Source organism: Ctenopharyngodon idella, chromosome 24, assembly GCF_019924925.1.
Source record: "Ctenopharyngodon idella isolate HZGC_01 chromosome 24, HZGC01, whole genome shotgun sequence".
NCBI classification, from domain to species: Eukaryota; Metazoa; Chordata; class Actinopteri; order Cypriniformes; family Xenocyprididae; genus Ctenopharyngodon; species Ctenopharyngodon idella.
In genome coordinates, this window is record NC_067243.1 from 16,348,034 (window position 1) to 16,372,475 (window position 24,442).

Sequence of the window (24,442 nt, forward strand, 5' to 3'; positions counted from 1 at the left end):
GTTGAGCCCTCATCGAAAAGTATGCTGTCACTGCAGTCCACACTTTGCTGTCACTCATGTTTTCTTTTTAAATAATCATTCCTCATCAATATTTATTAGTTTAAGTTTTTTCCACATTATTATGGTTTTGTCTATTCTACACACTTCTGTTCTCTTGTAAATATTACAGTGGGGTGTAAAAATCTGAGACCACTTTGAAAATCTGTCATGAAACCAGGGGGAAAAAACCTTAAGAAGTTAATAAATTCCTGTTAGTTTTTCCATATTTAATTTTAACTCAAATTGCTATTCTGATACTATAATTTGTAATGAAAAATGAAATAAATTTATATTAAATGTAATTATGAAATTCATGTGAATTTTTCACTTAAAATTTTCACACAGATTGCTATTCTGATACTATAATGTGTCATGAAAAATGAAATACATTTTTATTTTAATTATTTTTAATTTGTCAATAAGCTTTCACTCAAATTGGTATTCTAATACTTTAACTTGCAATGAAAATTAAATATTTAATTATTCATGAATTTTATATATATATATATATATATATATATATATAATATATATAATAATATCTATTTATTATTATTATTTTCAATTAAAAAATACAAAATAGAAGCACTTCCGCTTGTGGCAAATTTTTGGACCTCGCTGTATAATTATAGTTAATGAGGCACATGATGACTATTAATGTGGCAGGTTTTCCAAAAAATCATTTTTTTGGACTGTTTATTATATTCTGCCCACTGTTGTTTGTGTGGCCGGCAGCTTTCCAAACCGTTCTTATTTACTGCGTGCCTTGTTCTTATCCGAATTATGGGAATGTCCTCATGCTTCCGTGCAAAATGCTGTGCTTTCTGCTTTACAAGCGGATTGAGGAAACGCTGCGAGACGGCACACAACAGACTGTGGGTGCCTCGCGTGTTTACAGGAAGTCTCTTTCTCTGGCCCTTTTTTTTCCCCCCTCTCATTCTCTCTCTCTCTCCCTCTCTTTTTTTTTTTGAGTGCTCTGATTCTGGCTGTGTAGAGTAGCTCAAGCATGAAAGCAAAAACACACTGAGCACACACGTGCCTAAAGCTGGGCTCTGATGTGACCTCACTTTGCTGCTGGAGCCATAGACTAATAATAGACTGCTCCACACTGTGACTTTAGCGCTCGCTCTCGCTGTCTCTTCCTCTCTACTATTTGTTCCTTTTGTCTGTACACACTGTACTGCATAGAGAAAACAAGTGTCCGGCATGGACGTCTGCACACTCGTTGACTAGTCGATTAGTAATGTCACTAGACTCACTGGATGTGTGTTGTTTACATGTCATTGATCACGTGACTTTAATTGCACTTGTTCTAATTGGTGACAGTTGGTCACTGCACTGCATCCCAATGTGTCTACTTAGGCCTTCCACTTTCAGGTTTTTGCAAGTTTCATCCGGGTTTGATTCTGATTCACAAGCTTTAGATTCAGTTCTGATTTCAGTTCGAATTTGAGTGCTTTATCAGTTGTAATGAAAAGATATGAAAGAAATTTTCTTTGCATTCACGTTTTTGCAAGTCCCATTTTGATTCAATTCTGTTTTATTTGGGTGTGTTTCAGTTGTAATGAAAATGTATGAAAGAAATGTTGTCACATTCTTGTTTTTGTGAATCCAATCTGGATTTGATTCTGTTTCACAAGCTTAAGATTCAGTTCCGGTTTCGGTTCATTTTGATTCTGTTTCATTTGGGTGTTTTTCAGTTGTAATGAAAAGATTTGAAAGAAATTTTCCCATTCTGATTCAATTCTGATTTACAAGCTTTAGATTTCAGTGTGAATTGATTCTTTCATTGACATTTTCTCTCTGCGAATGCTGTATATTATAGAGGGCAGTGTTTCAGATTGTTTCAAACTGGCAACTTGTCTTTTTGAACTAGTTATTAAAAGATAATATAAATGATAGGAGTCATTTGTTTGCGAATCAGACTTCACTGGTTGAACTGCCTTTTGCCACACTGTAAAAAGTAATACACTCTATCTACCCAATAAAACAGATTACAGAAAATATTAATAATTAATTTCAACATATAAGAATTGAGTTAGAATTAATCAAATTAATTCCTTAAGTCCTTAAGTTTAAAGTTATTTAAAATGTGTAAAATTAGCAGACACAATTACAAAAACCATAAACTGCCATAAAAAGCAAAGAGTCAAACTGCCCAACTAAATGAAATACTGATCACCATAATGGTGATCAAACATTTTCAATAACATCAACATCTAAACCTCTGTTAATTCTTGTGTTTCTCTTTCCTTCAGTGATTCTGCTTATCATCAGGTGTCTTCAATTACTTTTTACAGTGCAGAAAAAAGGCTGCTGAAGCTGCATGGCACATGGTAACCATTAACCCACTGACTAGTCAACTAATCTTCTGGATGACAAGTTGACTAGTAAAAAATAGCCATAGCGCACACACATTCACTTTTACCATTCACACTTAACAAATTTGGTTCAGTTCAGTCCAGGATGCCCTCCTGAATCCGACCTGTCAGGGCACATTTTCAGGGAAACCCTGTCATTATCTGGCCCTGAGCGTCCTGTATTCCTTCAGGACAGAGTTTCCTCATTCTGCTTCCCCGCCTTGCGTGCGTGGGAGCAGAGACAGGAGGAAGTGGACTGCAAAGAGAAGTATGACCCGTGGCGCCTTTTTGTGTGACGCTTCCTGCCATCACTTCCTCTTGACTGACTCTCTCTGGATTCCTTTCAGCTTGAGAGTGTGTGTGTGTGTGTGCAGTGATGCAATCTTCAATTGGTGGAACTCCTTAGCATCTCAGTCCTTGTTGACTCCCTGATGCAGCGAATGGACCACGACCCAAGTATTAGCTTGTCAAAAAACTCCTGGGTCTGGTGGTTAGCAGTGGTTAGCTGCGTCACTTTCCTCTCCCACTTCCACCACTTATACGTCAATAAAAGCAGTAAAATAAACCATATAAAATAATATTTTCCTATATTGATACCTTTTCTCACTTGTATCTATATGTTTGTTTATTTGAGCATTCATATTACAGTCTATGGTGCAGGAGAGATTGAATTAGTTGCAGTCAAATTACAATATTGTGATGCATCATGGCGTATTGAATCTTGATGTATCACATGGTGAGGTAATTGCAGATACTTGATATATATGGTACAATATCATGTAAATAAATTTCACATATTTATATTAGATCAGATTTTCAAAGGCTTTCAAGTTAGCCTCTTAACAGGTAAACTAATCAAATTAAACTCTGATGAAGAAGATGAATTTTTTTTCATCATAAAATAGTCGTTCACATTATACATTCAACAGAGTGCGTGCATGCTTGTTTGAGGGTCTGTAAATGTGTGCGCGCCACCTGGTATTACGTTTCTGAAGGTTGCTTGTAGGGGTGACAGACAGGAAGCATGCAAAGAGCCTCTTCCTGTTTTGTAAAGAGCAGGAGATTGGGTGGCTGCGAGGTGTGGATACCAGCTTGAAGGCCTGCCACCGGCTCCGGTGACAAGACGTGACATGACGGAAGTAAATCGCTAAAGATAGAATGGCCCAGGGGAAGGTTCACTTTCCACCGGGAGAGCTTTGAGAAAGATAGCCTTACAGGGAGAGAGAGTGACTTGTCATCCTCAACCAAAAAAACAAGAGCTGTCAGCAGCAGGAAGTACTCACTGATTTAAATCAGAGATATTCAATGCTTTGTTTGTACTTTATAGAGTTGTTTACTCTACCTTTACGGTGAAACATTGCACCTTGTCATTGAAGAAATGTAGGTGGTGAAGTGTGGAAATATGTGTTATGGTTATGCAACCACAGTTATCGCAAATATCCTTTTGTTATGACAGTAGGCGGCATTGGCACTAGCGTTATTACACCTTTTTTGGATTCTCCTGAAAGCGCAAGCTAAGGCAGATAATAGAAAAGGTCAGTCCAAAAGTTTCACCCGGCCCATAATACCCTGCACTGACCCAGGGACCTCAGACGGGAACTCTGGCAGACAAACAGGCACTCGCACATCAAAGACAGGAACCCGAGTTGGTTCATCACTTATTCAGTGTAGGGCACACCCAGAACTCAGTGTGTCCGCCTTAATATTTCATCTTGTTTCTCGCCGATTGTGTCTGTCTGCCCTTCTTCCTTTCTTTTCTCTCCATTAAATGTTGTTTTTCATCCACCCCTTTCATCTCTTTTTTCCATTCATCTGTTTTATCTGCTGTCTTTCGAGTTCCACCAAAGGCTATTGACCCCTCTCCTAGAATAGAGCTGTTCCATCCATTGAGTCACACTGGTGCTTTAACTTAATGGCTGATCTCACTTCCTCCATTAAAGCAGATGGTTCCTAAACAGTCCAGACCTCATCTTAAGTACCTGTCAAAACGGAGCACAATCACGTTGAGTGTAGAGTTGAAAGGACCTTATCAGAATCTGGCTTAGGGTCTGTTTTTCCTCTCTCACCTTACTTTTTTTTTTCTCTCTTTCTCCATGAGCTCTCTCAAGGGTATATGGTGGCCTGGAGGGGCATAGCTTAAAATACGCTGACAGTCCGTCGACATTGATTCTAAAAATAGTGGGCCTGTACTATTGCAGGTAACAGGGACACCTCAAAGGCAAACGTGAGCTGCTCTCCTGCAATGCACTCATTGTGCTGTCCGTCTACTACACAATCCCTTCTGTTTCAGATATTATGCTACAGCAGGCTAACTGGATTAACCATCCTTTAAAAAATTACCATTACATTAACAATCAGTTGTTTGTGGTCGGTAAGATTTTTTAATGTTGTTGAAAGAAGTCTATTATGCTCACCAAGGCTGCATTTATTTAATGAAAATTTAACTTTTCTATTTTAATGTTTTAAAATGCTTAAAGGGGTCATGAACTGCATTGTTTTATTGTTTCCTGGGGTGCACTTATAATGTTAGTATGCTTTTTACATCAAGAATTGTCATAATTTAGAAATAAAGGTATTTTTCCTATCCTGATTTTAGCCCTCTGATTTGAAAGCTCTCTTTTGAGGAGCGTGTCTGCTGTGAGACTTCAGTGTAAATGCCTACTGCTGTGATTTGCTAACATCGTTGCAATATGAAATAGCTATTACTCTCAACTTTTAGCATGTTTTTACTATTACAGCTCTCTCAAAGTTAACTAATCATGAAAAGTGTTGATTATAGCATTACACTTAAATCTATGGCATTATATTTAGATTGTGGCATGAAAGGTTGCAGTGATAAACATTGTAGCTGATCACAGTCATGTTGAGTGCATGAAAGCAGTGATCTTGTCATTGCAACTCAATTTCTGCACACGAATGAATGCTTTCATCATAACTAACAGTGAAAACTCAATGTAATTAAGAGATTCGTTGAATAAAACAGGAGTTTTGGTGCGAGTCCAGAACTCAGTCACTGATAAACTTGCGCTGTTTGATTGACAGCTCCAGCGATTGTAAAGGGAGCGTTCTTTGAGCGCTTTCTGTATATAATTTAATCACGTTTAAATAACAGATTATTTTCATTCTACTAAGAGAAATAACGTGAAGTTGACTGTTTAGTCACTGGTTTGATTTACTGACACATAGACAAAGAACATCTGACTGTACATGAATCATTACATATCAGATCAGGCGTTAGAATTAACACAGTTACTTAGATGTATTTGCATTACTGTTGAGTCCATATCGTAAAATTTTGTTTGCAAAACCTGCGCCAAAATGCGATTGATTTACCAAAGAATCCACAGTGAAATGTACTGAATACAAATGAATAAAGATCAACTGAGACATTCACATTGTTGAAAATAAATAACCATATTCCTAGCATTAGGATCCTTTGAAAGGTAATGTTATTTTTAGTTCTGTATTGCTCTTCTCTCCTCATCTCAGTAACACACCAGTGAGCGGGGCTAACGTTGCAATGATGAAGTAGGCATTGATTTCTTCTGCGGAGGCGGCATTTCACCTATCTATGACATAGATAAGCACATTCCAGGATCAGTCGTTCACTGGGCCTAGTGTCAATAAAAGGTTTTATTGGACTAACAAGGAAGTTTTCAGTTCTGAAACTTACAGGATATTCTTATAGTACAATGACCTCTTATATATCATAAGCGCAAGTAAAAGTTGATTTCTCAATTCATGACCCCTTAAATATTTTTATGGAAACTGTTATTCTTTGATAAATAGAAAGTTCAAAAGAACAGCATTTATTTGAAATAGAAATATTTTGTAACATTATAAATGTCTTTACTGTTACTTTTGATCAATTTAATGCATCCTTGCTGAATAAAACTATTAATTAAAAAACTTACTGACCCAAAACTTTAGAATTTTTTTATTTTATTTTAATCACTAGTGGTGCAGAGTTTATACTTTCAATTATAACAATTATAATGAGCTTTCCAGACATTTGAAAGCATGCTAAAAACAGTTATATATCCCATTTCATCATTATTAAAGAGACTTGCAAAGCTTATTAAGACAAATTTCAAGCCAACATTGGACCGCCACAATGGAAGAATAGATTAATACTTTTGAATACCTACTCAGTCCTCTATTTGATGCTAAATATACACTCCTCACCCAAACAGGTTTGTGCATTATGAGCACTTTAATGCAGTAAAGTGTTTGTTTGTGTTCATGTTTTTAACACCACAGCTACAGTATGGCCTCTTCAGAGCAGCAGAACCTCTGTAAAAATGTAGCAATTAAAAACACGGGTCATCCCTCCATGACCCTTTGCTTTAATCGAGAGGTGCTGCATGCACGGTTTCATGATTTATTTTGATGCTCCATTTTACTGTCGCTTTCCTCTTCACCTGTATGAGTTATTTTTAACGTAGCATAAATGGAAGGTGGAAGCGCCTCTGTGAACTGCGTAGGATGAGCTATCGAAACATCGCTTTTCACTGATGGAAAAAAATGAGCTAATTTTTTAAGCTCAAAAACAGCTATGAAAACTACACAAAAATCAACCTACACATACTCCTGGTAAATTGTTTTTGTGGAAGTTTTATTTTTAGTTGGTGAAGAAGTGAGTTTTGGTTAGGTTTGTCAGAAAAACTTACTCTCTTGGCATGAGTGTTTGAAATGAACAGGGGTAAGAAAACAAATCAACTTCCTCTGAGCGATTGTACAGGAGTGTCATGGGCTCCGGAGGTACAGCTGAAACCCAATGCTGGTCAGGGTTAGAGGGTAAGCTGCGTCCCCCCCCCCCGTCCCACCTGTTAGGAAGTCATTCATTTCTATTCCTACACCAGCGCTCCCTCCCTTCTCTGCCATCTCATTCACACTATCTAACTCTTCCTGTGTCAAATGTTTTCCATCTTTTCCCAAAGCTCTTTAGTTTTATTGCATGTAATAGCTGTTGTAATATTCTTTTTATAAAAGTTAATGGACATTTTTGTTCTTTATCATTTTCTCTTCTGGGTCATTTTTAAAATATGGTGACAAACATCCTACTTCTGTTATATTTAAAATAATCAACAAACTTTATTAAAGGCATCAATAGATAAACTAACTTTTTATTAAATACTTATAAAAGTACCTTGACTATATTCGTTTTTTTTAACTAAATTTTTAATTTGCCAGGTGCCTGAAAAATACCTTGTCCCCTTCATCTGACATACTACTTTACAAACAGGAAACAGCATTATTAGTTTTTCCCTGTATTTATTTGTTTTGTGTTACCTTCCTACAACCCTGGACAGCAATAAAAAAAAAAATAGGAAGTCGTAACATAATTGGGGGCTCGTCCGGGATATGAACCCAGGACCTCTCTGTTTTTTTGTTTTTGTTTTTTTTGTTTGTTTTTTTTAAAGAAGAGGAAGAAGAGCCAGTGCATTGAGTTAAATAATTTCCCTCTTTATTTAAAGATTTTCACCTTTTTTCAGCTTTGAACTAAATTCACACATCAGCATTTTCTAAATCAGAAAGCTAATATTTTTTTGAGAATGGCCCTTGTACACTTTTCCCTTCTTCCTATTGTACTTTTCACACCCTTTCCTGTTTGTTTTTTCTGTAGTCTTACATCATGGCCCTCCCTCTCTTTCTCTCACACCAGTCCTTTCCGACCCTGTTTTCCTTTCTCCTTTACACAAACACCACACGCACGCCGACAGCACCACTGTTGCCTGTTTGGCGTCAGCTGGCCTCAGCAGCTCATAATGAAACGCGCAGGGAATGTTCATGACCCTTTGAACCTCAACCCCTCACGTCCCGCTCTCCCTGCCGCCCCCTCCTCCTCTCCTCTAAGCCCCAACATCCACCTCCAGCCACAGGCCCACAAGGGCTGTCAGGCGCCTCTCTGCCGACCCGTCCGGGCCTTACGGGCTTAACCCCGCACAAGTCACAGCATTCTTCCTTGCCTCTGGGAAACATGTTAGCATTACTCATTCTCTTTCCCCTCTAACCCCTCACACCTATTCCCTTGAAGATGAGGGGAAGTCTTTGGATTGAATTGGGCCAGGGGGCTTTGACGGGAACTTTGAAAGGAGGCAAGGCCCAGCTAAAGTGCACTTAACCATAAAGCTTCACATTCCTCCCAGGGCCTCCTCGTGCGAAAGCAGCGACTACGCCAACCACATTATTCACGTCTATCTCAAACACTCTCCAAATATGCAGTGTTAAGAGATTGAGGTCAGTGCAGTCCTTATCTCAAAGTGCGTTAATGTCTGTGTACACATCACCTTTTAACCCTTCAAACACTGCTTTAAATGGATTTCGCTGGTGTGATGATCTGTTTTCGCAAACAACTCTTAATGCAAGCAATAATTGTAAAGTCTTTGTTGTTGTTGTACGCCAATATCCAGTGAAGTGAACCAATTGTAAAGATGAAAACCAATGAAATCCTGCAGTGGGGTTTCAGTAGGGTTATATGGTAACATTCCTGTTGTCTTGCTGGTTCACAATTAGTGACAAGCTCATTGCGTGTTGCAGTTTCCCACAGATACTTTGCAGTTGATTTGGTATTACCAAGTTCGAAAGCAGATTATCCAGCATTTGTGTAGCAATGGGGTTTAGCTTAAATTAAATCCCACACAGTGACCCTCTTGTTCCCGTGTATTTGTGAATTTACATTGCTTTCTGATGTTTGAAAGTGAATAGTTTTGCTGTTTTTAAGCCTAATAGCAGTAATTCTAAAGGAATTACACCAGTTTATGAAAAAACTTAAAGCTCTAAAATGTGATGTGAAGTTAATGTGAAGTTTAGCTTGCTGTACAGGAAGGGATTAGTGTATTTTTTTTGTTTGTTTGAAGTAATTCATACATTGTTTAATGGGTGAAGATCCTCCTTTATGCCCCTTGTGCCGGAATCCATTATCACTGAAGCATATTTTGGTGGACTGTGATAGATTGAACCCTGTTAGAATTCTTTATTTTTCAGTTGACTCTTAGGAAAAGACTTTTAATGAAGACCAGATCTAGTTTTAGAATTTTTATCTAAGATAAAAATTTAAAAATCTATTTTAATAGTTGTTTTTTTTTTCTCAACATGAATATAGCCGGAATAGCTGGCATGGCGTTAAACTATAAACAAACAAACATACATTGTGTATTCAATGTTTCCATGCTAACCATGTCATTCATACTAGACAATAAAGCGTGAATCTCAGTAATTTATCAGTAAGACGTACAATAATCTTTTATAAGTAGTAGGGTTGCAAAGATGCTGAAAATTTCCAGAAACTTTCCAAAAATTCTGGAAAGTTTCAAACTTTGCAACCCTAATAAGTAGGGATCCATGATATTTTGGTACCCTGTCAGTTATCAACCTCCATTAGAGTTTTTTTTTTTTTTTTTTTTTTTTTTTTAAGTTAGAGTTTATTGTTTATTTGTCGATATTGCATATTTAATTGTTCATGCTCATTTCCTCTATATTTACTTTTATATTTACAATTAGACCTTTGCCATAAATGCAATATTTAGCTATTCTAAAAATGAATAGCTGTTAGTCATACTGTGCATTTACAATGATTACTTTTACTCAAATGCTGAGGTGTTTGCAAATATGAGACCCTTTTCATTGACATAGTGATGTTTATATGATGACCAGGCATGAGGTTTTTAGCCAGTGTGGGGCCTCTTTTCCATCACGCCCGGAAGCTAGATCGCCATTAGCACAGAACTGAGAGAAACCTCCTCAACCTGAGAAATGACCCAGGGTCAGAATCCATCCATCTCCCTGCTCTCTTGCACTTTTTGTCCAAGTCAAAGTTGATATTTGGAACTTGTGTGTGAGTGCATGTAGTTCACAGGTCTAGCAGATATCTATTCCGACTGGCGTCATAAAGGTTTCCTGCCCATGATTTATTATGTACTCTTATCATATATAAAGTAGAATATATACAAAGTTCTGTCAGGAATTGTAGATCATGGCGCACTCTGATCGGTCCTTAACTTGCCATCATGTCATTCTCTATAGACCTTATGTAGCCCCACCCCTTTTCAGCGTTGCGCTCGTTGTCTTTTGACTTCCGGTTTGTATTTCCACAGCGATCTTACATATTTATGAATGAACTGCTCGTTTTAAAATCTTCCCGGTCTACTGACATTTGTTAAGACATCTGCTTTAAACATTACAATGCTCATGATAACTTTCATTAACTCTACAACAAGTAAATCCACTTAACCAGCTAATTATTCTTTGACAGCGATGCCATAGAAATGTACAGAGCTACCGCAAAACGGAAGTTCAAAGACAATTTTGTAAAGATGGCGGCGCGCTTGTTTCTCTGGCGCATAAGGTCTATAGGGCCCAGCTGATTGGTTCCTGCTGTATCAGTTGCCAATGAGCTCACTGCTCAACCTTCAAATACTGGTCAGTATTTTCTGTAGCAGTTTGTGGCGCACTTTCAGAAATCCCTTCACCTTCCCCAGCTCCACCTGTATAGATCTGCTACGGGTAATTCATGTATGCTATATTGTACAGCAGCAGCATGTCTTATGTATAGAAGTCTAAAATACTACAACTTCAGACCACATTGAATAACTGGGGCTCATTTGAGGAACAAATCCTCCTACATCAAAAAAAGACCAAGTATTTTACTACTTGAAATGGTTGGGTAATTTAACATAACTACCAAAGACTCCAGTTTCCAATACCTTTTTATCTTCCTTGACCCCCTGACTTGTGACAACCTTCCAGACCTCAAGTTAGCATATTCAGACAGTACAGCCTTCTGAAATCTCATTATCTCTTCTTCGTCGGACATTGCATGATTTTATTTTTAGAAACCTGTGCCGCTGCTGGGGGGGAAAATTGGTTGCTTGCTTCACCTCCGCTTCCCCCGCATCTCTCATGAAGACTGCATTCATCCCACTCGCACTGCCTCTTCCTCTTTGTGCTATTTACAGACTACCTCATATGAGGGCAATGAGTTAGGAAACACACTTAACAAGCGCTTCACTGATGTCCCTGATTTTGCATGGATCAATCGGATTAGCCAGAATCAAATTACAGAATGTGTATCCGTAGAATTGACTGGCACGGCAGAAGTCATATGTCCTGCAATGTTCTCTCTGTGTTTTGGAGAGTCGACACTGCCCTCATTTTCTTAATTTAGTTCATCCAGATGTGTTGAGGCTTAACTTGGGAGTCTGAGGTTCATATATAAATAAATACTATACAATATACATAATAGAGGGTTTACATCATACATGGAAATTGCATGAAGTGTAGACAGACGTAATCATTACTACTTAAATCTGGCTAGACAAACTGTATGCTTCCAAATTACCACTTTTCCTATGTTCTAGGAATGGCCAGGATAGTCACCGAGTGGTGGCGGTGGATGAATTTAGAGATGCTGACTTTCCTGTGAGTATTTTAGCATGCTGTTCAGCACGCAAGTAAACTTTCTTCCATCTGGCCAGTAATTTAGATTTCCACTTGCCCTGCCAATTTTTTTTACTGAGCTAAACATTTAACATCAAATTTAAAATCATAATAGATATTTAAAAAAAAAAAAAATTAAAAAGCAAAAACTTGAAAGCAAATGTCAGAGAAAGATAACGCTGAGGCCATCCATATTGCTGAGCCCGGTTATGTGTGTATCACTATGTTTGTATTAGTGCACCACCCCATTGTGAAAAAAAAGTGTGGGGTTATAAAGGGGTCATCAGACCAAGTGATGACCTCAAGTATGTAAAGTCATTATGGAGATCACTCAGTAGGAGCCCTTGTTGAACCACTTTGAATTTGAAATTACTGTATTGTTGAAATCACTTTGGATCGGCGAAATCCTCTATTGCATTCATTGCTCTGTTGTGGTCATTGGTGTAAGTAACAGATTAAAATGATAAAAGTTGTTTTACCCCACTCTGGTCCGCTGCATCCCCTTTTAACACTAGAATCTTTTTATTGACTTGCTATTAAAAGCCTTGGGTTTCCGAAGAGCTGTAGTACTGGGTCTCCACTGCTTGACCACCTTCAGTATTACCATGCGAAAGCACAAGTGTAAACAGCTGCTTTCACTTCAGCAGAGAGGGGATCTGTTTGACCTCAGCCTAACCTTCAAGGAGGTGATGGAAGAATTGTGGAGGAATGGCGTTGGTGACTCTCTCATGTTTACTTACCTAAGTGCGTCTACATTTTTTCCAAGCCAACACTGGAAAACATCCACCTCTCTTCCTGCTGCTCCTCTTTCCCATCATTCTCTTGACCCGCATTGACCCCCTTGAAGCAGCAGTGGGGTCAGGTGTCAGGCCCGAAGCTCAAGTTCCAATGCATTCTGGACATGCCTCGCCATTTTCTCTTCCTGTTTTTTCCCCCACCTAACTGATATCCATCACTGTAGCATATGGAGGCAATGGGAAGAAGATGTGAGTGTTTTTTGGCTAGGGCTAAAATTAGCAACTAGTTTCACACCTTTCAAGTAGTAGGTGTATGTGATACCACAGAGATGCCCAAAACTCTGTTCCGGTTTCACTGCTACTTACTATCTGCTCCTGTCTGGAAAATTATGTGCTGTCTACTTAGCCTCTGAGAAAGGCATGTCATAGTCTGAGCTTAAGTGTCGTGTTTTTAACATCCTCTCTGGCACTGGAAAAATGGGATTCCATCCTATGTTCATTGTTCATTTTTGGCGGATCATCATCACAACTACTACTATTTCTCATTGTGTGTGTGTGTGTGTATATAATATATAATATATATATATATATATATATATATATATATATATATAAAAATAATGGAGATATAATTAATTTTGAAGTTTTAAGTGTTAACAATGAGCTTATGTGGTTTTTATAATCAATTAACGCTGCTTTTGTTATTTTTACAAGATGGACAAAACTTGTCACCAGAAAAGTCCAAAAGTCCAATTTAACCAAAATTACAAAATGACGATATTTTCAACCAATGTTTACAGGCTGATATCTAGTTAGCTTGCATTTTCCATGTTTTATAGCGGTTCTACCGAATGACCTGATGTTTCGGAACGTGTATGAGCAAGTGAAAACATGAATTTTTCAAATAGTTAAGAGAGAGTTAATTACTTTGCTTCATGACCATGTGGTCCTTTTCAGGTGTCTGAATGATGTCACATCCTGTCACATGATATTGACCGCATGACTTGATCCAAAATGGCCCCTATATATTGGTTACTCCGAATGACATCAATGAAATTCATTTTTCTGGACATTCTTTCTCGTAACAAAGCAACTACTTCAACACATAATTTTAGTACCATTTTGCACTATTTTGATATATGATGTTATAAAAACATGCAAGAATAAAAAATATATACATTTATTACATTTTAAGATATTTTAATCACAAATGAAATGGCTGAATTTGCCTTTGGATGGTTAAACCGAATGACCTTTTGACACTTCAAAATCTTTAAAATACCTTTGTATGTAACAAAATATAATCAAAACCTTTTGGATTCAATAACACAGATCTAGTTGTACTACCTTACATACTTGGATGTCATATCTTTTTTTTGTTTTTTTTATTTATTAAGGCCTTTGGATAAAAAAAATGACCCGTCACGTCCCACATTGACCCATATTTATATATTATAAATTATTTTGAAAAATTATAATTATATTTCGAGATTACATTTAACAGTGTTGGTAAATTATTACTGTTTGGAGATTAATTTTAAGTAATTTTTGTTTGCATGTCAGCTGATAAACAATGTGCAACCCATATATTTTGCAACCCTAATTCTAAAGAAATGCAGCACGCTCAAATTTATATCATATATAAAAAAATGTATATTTATTCAGATAGACAGTGATCATGATATTGCTGTCTGAGAATTATCACATTTGACCAGTATTAATTGTTACTGCCATTAGTTCTTTAAGTCTAAACATAATCAGAATTAGTCATTCAGTCTCTTTATTATGAATACATTTAATTTCCTTTGTGTATCTCAGCTTCACTTAAAGCTTAGATGTGACTCTTTAGCTCTTAGTGTGACATTAATGGAATGCACAGGACTCTTGAGGCCAAAGGTTTTAGCAGACTTCTCTAAAGCTGTAGGGTAACTTTGGACTAATAGGTTTTCAAAGGAATCAAATTGTGGGAACTCACAAAGAAAGGGCCAATATAGGCGTGATTTTTCTGCATTTGGCCTAATCAGCTTGCACTAGAATGAAAAGGTGTCAATGTCTGTAGTTCTTGGCCATGCTGCTTGAGCAACACCTTGAATCAGCTTACAGCCAGACAGATAGCCTCTTTATAAGTCTGAACTAAAGTGAGACGGCATTAGATCTCGCTGTATGCTAAGGGCTGTCGATTGAGCCTGAATTGCTCACAGAAAGCAACGTCCATATTGATTATACCCTTGATTTTCCAATAATACGTGCATTTTAAAAACATTATTTGGCTTGTACATGCCAAACCACACACACCAACACCAAGCAGCAAGTGGAAGAGTGCACCTGTAGTTTTACGTTTTCAATTTGAATTGCAGATGTCATACCTATTTAGAGCAACAGGAAACTCTTCTCACTAATCTGCCGCCTCTGGCACCGGCTCATATGAGAGGAAGCGCAGGGGAGCCTTGATATTCTGCTTTATGGGATTGACCTACGGATATGCTACACTTAAGAGCCTGTGGCCTTTTCACATGGTGACACTATTCTGAGACTCCCCGCTGCTGATATCATCTCCCCTCTGCATGCTCATCAATGCACAGGGAAAATGAGAACATCCACACAGTGGGGAAGCACTGGGCCTTTGGAGATACTATGTGGATTCAGAGAGACACGTCTAATAAAATTAGGGATGCATGATATATCTGTACTATTTTGGTTATCGGAAGATATTAGAGCTTTTTCAAATTTAATATAAGGCCACATCCACACGAAGTCAACCCTATCCGATCTTTTTTTCCTCGTTCTAAAAAAATTTCCGTAAACACAGCGTCATCTCAAGAAATATCTGCGTACACACAAAACCACTAAAACCGACTCAAAATGATGTAATATACATGCCAGACCAGTATGTGGCACTGTAATTCTGCCACAGAGATACACTAAAAAACGGTGAAGAAGACTAGGAGCATGTGGGTCAAGATGTGGGGTGATCTTTTCACAAAATATGTGGATTGGCTGTACACGAAAACGCAAGGTTGTCGTTTTCAGATTTATCCACTCTGGGACCTGGTTTCAGAAAATAGCAGTTTCAGGCACCCAAAACGCCGATACGATACAAAATTTTTACGTGTACAGCTAAACGCGTCTCCGTGTGGATGGGCTCTAAAACTTTTTTTTATATTGGTATCTGTTGATTTTATCCCTGTAAAATGTAGTTTTTAACCAAACCAAACTAAACTCAAAATATATACAGGTCATTATTTTTGTCCAAAGGACTTAATAATAATAATAATTAAAAAACAAAGATATGACATCCAAAGTATGTAAGGTAGTACAACTAGATCTCTTTTATTGAATCCAAAAGGTTTTAATTATATTTTGCTACATAAGGTATTTTGAAGATTTTGAAGTGTCAAAAGGTCATTTGGTTTAACCGTCCAAAGGCCAATACAGCCATTTAATTTGTGATTAAAATATCTTAAAATGAAATAAATGAATATATTTTTTATTCTGGCATGATTTTATAACATCATACATCAACATAGTGCAAAATGGTATTAAAATTATGTGTAGAAGTCGTTGCTTTGTTATAAGAAAGAATGTCCAGAAAAATGAATTTCATTGATGTCATTCGGAGTAACCAATATAAAGGGACCATTTTGGATCAAGTCATGCGGTCAGTATCATGTGACATCATTCAGACACCTGCACAGGACCACATGGTCATGAAGCAAAGTATTTGAAAAATTCATGTTTTCACTTGCTCATACGCATGTCCCGAAACATCAGGTCATTCAGTACAACCGCTATAAAACATGGAAAATGTTGTAATATTTTAAAAACTTGTATTAAATATAAAATATTTGATTGTCCTTTTGCTAGCTAGCTAGCTAGATATCAGCCTGTTAGCATTGTTTGAAAATATCGTCATTCGGTATAACCAAAAGTGTCATTCAGTAAAACCGAAATTTTGGTTATACCGAATGACTTTTTTGGTGACAAATTTTGTCCATCTTGTAAAAAATGACAAAAGCAGCATTAATTGAATATAAAAACCACATAATCTCATTGTTAACACTTAATAAAACTCCAAAAAATTGTATATCTCCATTATGTTTTTTATACTTTTAAAAACCTTATTTGTCAATGACCCATATATTTTTTTTAATTTAGAAAAAAAAAAAAAAAAAATAGTCATTCATTTTTAATAATGCAAATCAATAATTTTAAATAATACATTTATTATTATTTTGTATCTTTTAAACTTATTGATTCATTTGTATCATTTAAAATGATTTATATAAATTAAAAATAATTTAAGTTTATTAGTGTTATTAGTTTTAATTTTTTTTTAATTTTTTTTTTTATTTAGGCAAAATAGTGTAGAATTTATCAGTTATCAGCTGTAAAATGAAAATAATTATCAGCCATAATTTTATTATTGCATCCCTAATTAAAATATGTAACGCACAAAAATAGTGGTTGAATCTATAACTTGGCTAAAATTAGGTATCTTAGAACGCAGAGTAATTAAAATGTCTACCTTTTGAATCAGCCTTGTGGAACAGTGTTTCTTAGGAACAACAGAGTCGCCAGCCCATGTTGCTCTCAGGCTGATTTGACGTGAAGGTTCTGTCTGTCCGGTTTAGGGAGTAATGGTGGATTTGAGAGGTGGCATGCTGAGGCTGAGGCTCCCTGACGGAGCTCGGTGAAGGGCACCGGCTCAGCTGGACCTCACGCCACCTGCTGCTGTAGCTGTCAATCAAACTGCTGAACTTTCATTCCGTCCACACTCTTTGCCGCAGTGCTGCAAGCTTATAAGCAGGGAATAGTGAAAAATACATACTAAGACACTTTCTACTCCACTCTGCTTTTGAGAAAAAGGGATTAAACTTGTATGTGTTTTTGATCTATTGATTTGCAGATTAAATGCAGCATTTGGTATTCATTACTGGCTCATGCTTAGGACGTTTTATGTTTCAGCCTGTTCTACTTATTTGTTTTATGTATTAAGCACTGTAATGCGGAAATGATTACTTCCATGCCAGCTGAGTGCGTCATTTGTGTTGGAGAGAGGGGTAAATATTTTAAAAAGTGGATAATTCTTTGAAAGCGGATTTAAAATAGGTTAATGATACAAATAGACGCACGACAGACTCCTGCGAGGGACGCAGCCCGTCTGCCAGTATTCGACTCAGTGGGGAACAGAAAAACAAGCAGGCGAGAAAGTGCAAGAACAAATCTTTAGTCCATAGTAAATATGAAGACTACATAATGATGAACAGTTTAATTAATTTCTCAAGAGAATTTATTTTTTTTCCCTTTTAAATGTTATAAATATATTACTTAAAGGTACCCAAAAATAGGGCAACTTTATATATATATATATATATATATATATATATAATACACACACACACACACACACACTACCATAGTACTATTATGGTAGTAAATCGGGGGCGAGATTTGTTTGGTTACTGACATTCTTTCAAATATCATCTTTTGTGTTCAGCAGAACAAAGAAATTCATACAGGTTTGAAACTATTTGAGGGTGAGTAAATAATGACAAAATTTTCATTTTCGGGTGAACTATCCCTTTAAGGGTGTGTTCACACTTGCCATCCGATCCCTGGTGCGCACCAAACAAGTGGACCAAGACCGCTGTAAAGATGGGTCTCGTTTTGCTTCCAAATGAACTCTGGTGCGGTTCGAATGAAATATGAACGCAACATAGACCAAAGACATGTAAAAAAACAAAAAACAGGACATGATGTCTCAAGATGTGACCCTAAAAAGGACAGAATACTCAAGCATACCAGTTTTTTCTCATCATTTTAGTAACGATCACAGTTCGGTACAGGCATCAGAACCGCGTCTCCTTGCAACAGATCTTCATTTGTGTTTGTGACTGAGGGATTCCTGCCGCTGTTTTGACTACTTTACACATTTTATAAGCTTTTCACAAGTTGTCAGCGCCATCATATACCATCATATGTACGCACATACAGTGAGCGCATTTAGCTCAGTACATAGCATTGTTTTGGATGTTCGACAAGTTCCGTCGCAAACTTTGTGTCCATATGGTTTAATTAAATTTAAAAGGGTTAAAATTTCAAAATAAATTAGCAAATTACTTGCATACATTCTCTTTTTGAGGACCAAGTCTGTTTTAATTCATTTTGAGAGAATATTTGGAGGATGATTGCAAAAATGTCAGTGTGGTGTAACCGTAAAAACTTTGTACTAAATAATTGATCTTGTTTAAAAAAGGTGAAATTCTCAATAAAAAAAACACTTGAAATGGTTTCAAATAGTAGTTTAGTTTATATTATATCTTTAATCAGCATCATAAACTAGGTATATTTGACTAAATTGGCCCCTATAACAGAAAGGCTTGTAATAGGAGTCAAATGGTGTAACCGGTTACACCATTTGACATTTCAGTTCAAAATCAAATTTGACAGGCATTATCATGGACACCTATGTAAGCACATGGCCTTGGAGGGAATATTTTAAAAAGTTAATACTCATGTCACATGGTCTTCTTGCACAATTTGAACAAAATGGCTCCTTTAAAAGGTGGTTACACCACCTTGACACTTCAGGAATTTGACTTGACTCACATGATTTCCCAAATTAATTATAATATCCAGAACAATGGTGTTCCATTTACTTTTATTTACTGAGAATTATTATTGAGAATTTATTTATTGAGAATTTCACCTTTTTTAAACAAGATTAATTATTTGGTACAAAGTTTTTACGGTTACACCACATTGACGTTTTTGCAATCATCCCCCAAATATTCATGAATTAAAACCAGAAATTTTAGATATAACCATATGGACACAAAAAAAAAAAAAAAATAGCGTCACGTCATTGACCCATATACATCTTTTTTTTTTTTTGTGTGTGTATCTTTAGGTTTGGTGTTAAAAATGACAGCGTGAATGCTAGGCGAACCATGACTAAATGTATTGTTTTCTTATTTTGGTCTGGACCAAAAGAATGAAGAGAACCAAACCACAAGTGTGAACACACTCTAACAAAACTTTTTGTGTACTGTATATGTGATCAAAAACAGTCAAATCCTATAATTAATGCCGCTAAAAATAGGTCATAAATATGCGGTCTGCTTGCCTTGTGTTAAACTCATTTAACATTTAGGCTGTCTTAAAAAAAAGCAACCATTCATCGTTAGCCATTATAGGCATATTTATTAAACTCAACTGTTTGTGTAGGACCAATAACTACAAATAACCAACCTTGACGTGATCATTTTCCACCCTGTTATTGTGTATTCGGGCTCTCTGAAGTCTATACATTTCCTTCAATAAAACTGAATTGTAGCATGTCTCTTGCTGTCATCTCTAAGGTAAGTAGAGTTTTTTTTTTTTTTTTTTTTTTTTTAGAGTGGACGGGATGACGGTGGTGAGTTGAAGTGAATGACGCGATGGGGGTTTTCTTGATTCGGCTACTCTCTTCAATGCTAACACCTATGTGCCAGTGCTGAATATGGTTAAGCATGGCTCTAATGGAATTATTATATGCCAGGTTATATGCCACACCACTTTTCAATTATCAACTACACCTTAAACACAGGGACCACCACTCAGCTTCTGTTCCTTTTCCAACCTATTTTCCATTTTAGCATTCAGCATTCTACTTCACAGCAAAAGTTCTCGCGAGTTCACATCTGATAGCATTTGAGGTGTCACCAACTCATCTCATTTCAGCACCACCACGTCACAATTTTGTGAACAGCGGGTCGTGCCTCACTAATCGCAGTGTTCTGTTGCAAATGGATTTGGATCAGTTGAGAGACCATGGGCTTTGGACCAGGTCATTTCTGATATATTCCACTCTTAAATGGAAAATCCACAGTATTCTGGCTCTGTCTGAACCACAGCTGTGCACAGTCGACGTTGAGCAAGAGAATTAAAAATTAAAGCAGAAGTGGGTGATGGAGAGAGAGGAAGAACGAGAAATAGAGGCGGTGAGATCGGAAACAAATGTGCTGACTGCACCTTAAAATAAGTGGAAGTGCAGTGAGGATGGCGACAGGCTGGGACAAAAAATAGTTTTTCATTGAATTACATAATATGCCAATTGTTACTATTATTATATTTCTTATTATTAATAATTTGCAGCTTCTTGTGCTATTAGTGTTGTTTTTTGTAGTTCAACTTTATATATATATTTTAATTTATATAAATATTATTATATTAAATATAATTAAATTATATATATATATATATATATATATATATATATATAAAACATTTAATTTTTTATTAATTTGTCTAATTTCATAAACATGTTATTTTTTTAATTAATGCTGATTGTTTGTATTTTTTATATTTTTAAATTATTTTATTTATAATAAAAAATTGCAAGCAATTAGACAGTATTGAAATTAGGAAAATGAGCACTGGGGTGAACTGTCGGACATAGATTTAATCAATGTTGGCCACTTTCATCGTAATGTAACTTTAACAATCAATGACTTGCATGTCATATAACGTTTGTCCCAGTTTCTTTTCACACATTTTATGACCGTTTTATATGACAACGCTATTAACACCATCAGATCTCCCACTGTCACTTATGATTGCACAATGTGCCACATGTACAGCACACGGCCTTTATGTGTCAAACATTTTTACAGCATGGTAGTACATCATGTTCCCATTTAACCTTGTGCAAGTGTTTTCTTATCTTTTTTATTCTACGCATAAAATAACATTTGATTATGAAGCCACAAAAAGCAGAAGAAAGGATGTGGACTCTCTCTTGGTGTGAACAGTTTGCCGATGGGGGTTGGATCCCACACGTCTCAATGAGGTGTCAGTTGGCGGCGTGATATCTCCTGCTGATAGCAAAGCTTTTACAGTCAGTGGGCTGTTGACCCTGGCGTTAATCATTGGCTGTAAGATCAGTAGGGTTGTGCATAAAAGCCAAGATAAGCATGGTGCTTTAGGGCTCATTGGGCAGCTTGTGTTTTTTATTGCAGTTCTGGATTTCCAATGCTGTTGGACTTTGCCTCTTTTTCTCTCTTCTCTCTCTCTCTCTCTCTCTCTCTCTCTCTCTCTCTCTCTCTCTCTCTCTCTCTCTCTCTCTCTCTCTTTTTTTTCTCATCTTGCTTATGTAGCCTGGCAGTAACCAAGTTTTTCTATAAATGGTTTGGGGGTCTATGAAATCCAAATATGTAAATTTTCTATATTTATATTAGTACTTTATGAGGGATATTTTTCTTATATAATGATGTTTATATATAAAAAAACATAATGGAGATATAATTAATTATTAAAAGTTTTATCAAGTGTTAACAATGAGATTATGTGGTTTTTATAATCAATTGACACTGCTTTTGTCATTTTTTACAAGATGGACAAAATTTGTCACCAAAAAAGTCATTCGGTTTAACCAAAATTTCATTTTTACCGAATGACACTTTTGGTTATACCGAATGACGATATTTTCAAACAATGCTAACAGGATGATATCTAGCTAGCTAGATGTTAGATTGCTAGCTAGCTAGCAAAAGGACAATCAAACATTTTATATTTAGTACAAGTTTTTAAAATATTACAACATTTTCCATTTATAGCGGTTGTGCCGAATGACCTGATGTTTTAGGACATGCGTATGAGCAAGTGAAAACATGAATTTTTCAATTAGTTAAAAGAGAGTTAGTTACTTTTGCTTCATGACCATGTGGTCCTTTGCAGGTGTCTGAATGATGTCACATCCTGTCACATGATATTGAGCGCATGACTTGATCCAAAATGGTCCCTTTATATTGGTTACTCCGAATGACATCAATGAAATTCATTTTTCTGGACATTCTTTCTTATAACAAAGCAACGACTTCTACACATAATTTTAATACCATTTTGCACTATGTTGATGTATGATGTTATAAAATCATGCCAGAATAAAAATATATACATTTATTACATTTATAGATATTTTAATCACAAATGAAATGGCTGTATTGGCCTTTGGACGGTTAAACCGAATGACCTTTTGACACTTCAGAATCTTTAAAATACCTTTATATGTAACAAAATATAATTAAAACCTTTTGTTTTTGTTTTTCAATAAAAGAGATCTAGTTGTGCTACCTTACATACTTTGGATGTCATATCTTTATTTTTTTTTATTATTATTAAGGCCTTTGGACAAAAAAATGACCAGTCACGTCATTGATCAATTTATATATATATATATATATATATATATATATATGTATATAAATATATGTATACATACAGGGAATTAAGTATAGTACGGGGAGCTGAAAGTATCATAAAATACGCTGGAATCAGATTGAATCATTGAGTTGAACTCAAGAACTGAATCAGTCTGATTAGTGAACAAATAATTCAGATTTAAACTCACCACACCTCTCTGTTTTCCTCATCCCTGCATGACCCACATCCAGGGTGCTCTTAGCCAGCGGAAGGGAGTAATAATCAATTACCCACAGGGAGAACTGTGACATCAGTTACTCAAAGTCAGCCGAATTTAATTTCCTGCCCTCCATCCGCCGCGTAATGCCATGTTAATGGTTTCCTGCTCAGAAACATTACGGCTGCCACAACGAGCATCAATTTGTATCTGCTACGAGCAGCACCACAGTGAGCTGACCTGAGCCAAACACACACTTTTCTCTGCCTTGCATTATATTTGGACTGTAGAGTTTAGATTGTACGCTAAGGGTGCAACGGTTCAAATTGCTCACGGTTCAGTTCGTATCACGGTTTTGGGGTCACGGTTTCGGTACGGTTCGGTATGTGCTATGTTCCGGGAAATAGGACTATTGTCTAAAAATAAAGAAAATAAGAACAAATACCTAATCAAACTACAAGCAACAGCACAAATAAATACAATAGAGCAAATATTCAAATAAAATAAACAGTGCTTTTCAGGTTTTTCAGGTATCTAGCAGTAGTTTTCAGGTACAGAAAATGGATAAAGTAATCAAATATAAAATAACACTGCATATTATCTTCACTGTATAAATTAAATAAAAATTAATCATTATTGAAGTTACAAAAACTATTCAATCAAGAGCAGTGAGTGATTTCTTTGTCATTTGTTGTTTGATTTAACATTAAAAACACAGGCAGCAGGAATAGTTTTTTTTCCCTTTAAGACATGTACGATCCAGTAATATACTGTTACACATGCGATGTCTTTCTCGACTATTATATGTTAACTTAAGACATAACCGACTATGTTTGCTAGGATACTCGCCAAGACGGGCATGCTGACATAATTTTTGTATGAATTTGTCCGCTGAAGCGCAAGACTTGAAAGAGAACTCAGTATTTGCGCACTGTCTGAAATAAGCGTGTGCGCGCTTCGGATGAGCGCACACAAATCTTCTCACAGCGCGCACGAGTTCTCTTTTGCGTCTTGCTCTTGAATGTTTAAATCAGCGAGGCTTAAATGAGTTTAGTTTAAACACCGATAGCAACGTGTGCTGTTCAGGTCTCACCTGCGCTGACGCGCTATCAACACCCGGGTGATGACGGTGCAAGTGACTGGACATTAGAGCATACGGCACGCGCATTGAACAAAGTTTACAAAGAGTGAATGTTTTTTGATGATCGCTGTTGTAACATTTTGGGAAGTCAGAATGTGCATCCATCGACTGAAACATACATTATCTGAACTCTGTATGTCTGTTTTCCATGTTGCTATTTTCAAGAAACCATATTAGCTTATAGATGCGTTGTCATTCGAGATGAACCGCGGTGCAAGTGTGTGCCGAACCGTAAGTGGAGAATGGTACGGTTCGATTTTTTTACAGAGAACCGTTGCACCCCTACTGTACGCTGAACTTGCTTTGTCTGCTGATTAATTTTTATTAT

General features: G+C 36.5%; 1 protein-coding gene across 3 annotated transcripts in view; it reads left to right on the forward strand.

The window, feature by feature from the left end:
- The window catches only part of poc1b (POC1 centriolar protein B), a 40,572-nt gene that overhangs the window by 3,985 nt on the left and 12,145 nt on the right, over positions 1–24,442 (forward strand). Inside the window, exon 11 of one of the 3 annotated variants that reach the window (XM_051884297.1) lies at positions 11,759–11,819. The exons of 1 other annotated variant lie outside the window; for it this stretch is intronic. In XM_051884297.1, the coding sequence (XP_051740257.1) occupies positions 11,759–11,773 (15 nt within the window). In that variant the 3' untranslated portion in view covers positions 11,774–11,819. Of the gene's footprint in view, positions 1–2,297; positions 4,916–11,758; positions 11,820–24,442 lie in introns of those variants that run through there. One more of the 3 variants, XM_051884298.1, reaches the window with a different exon arrangement.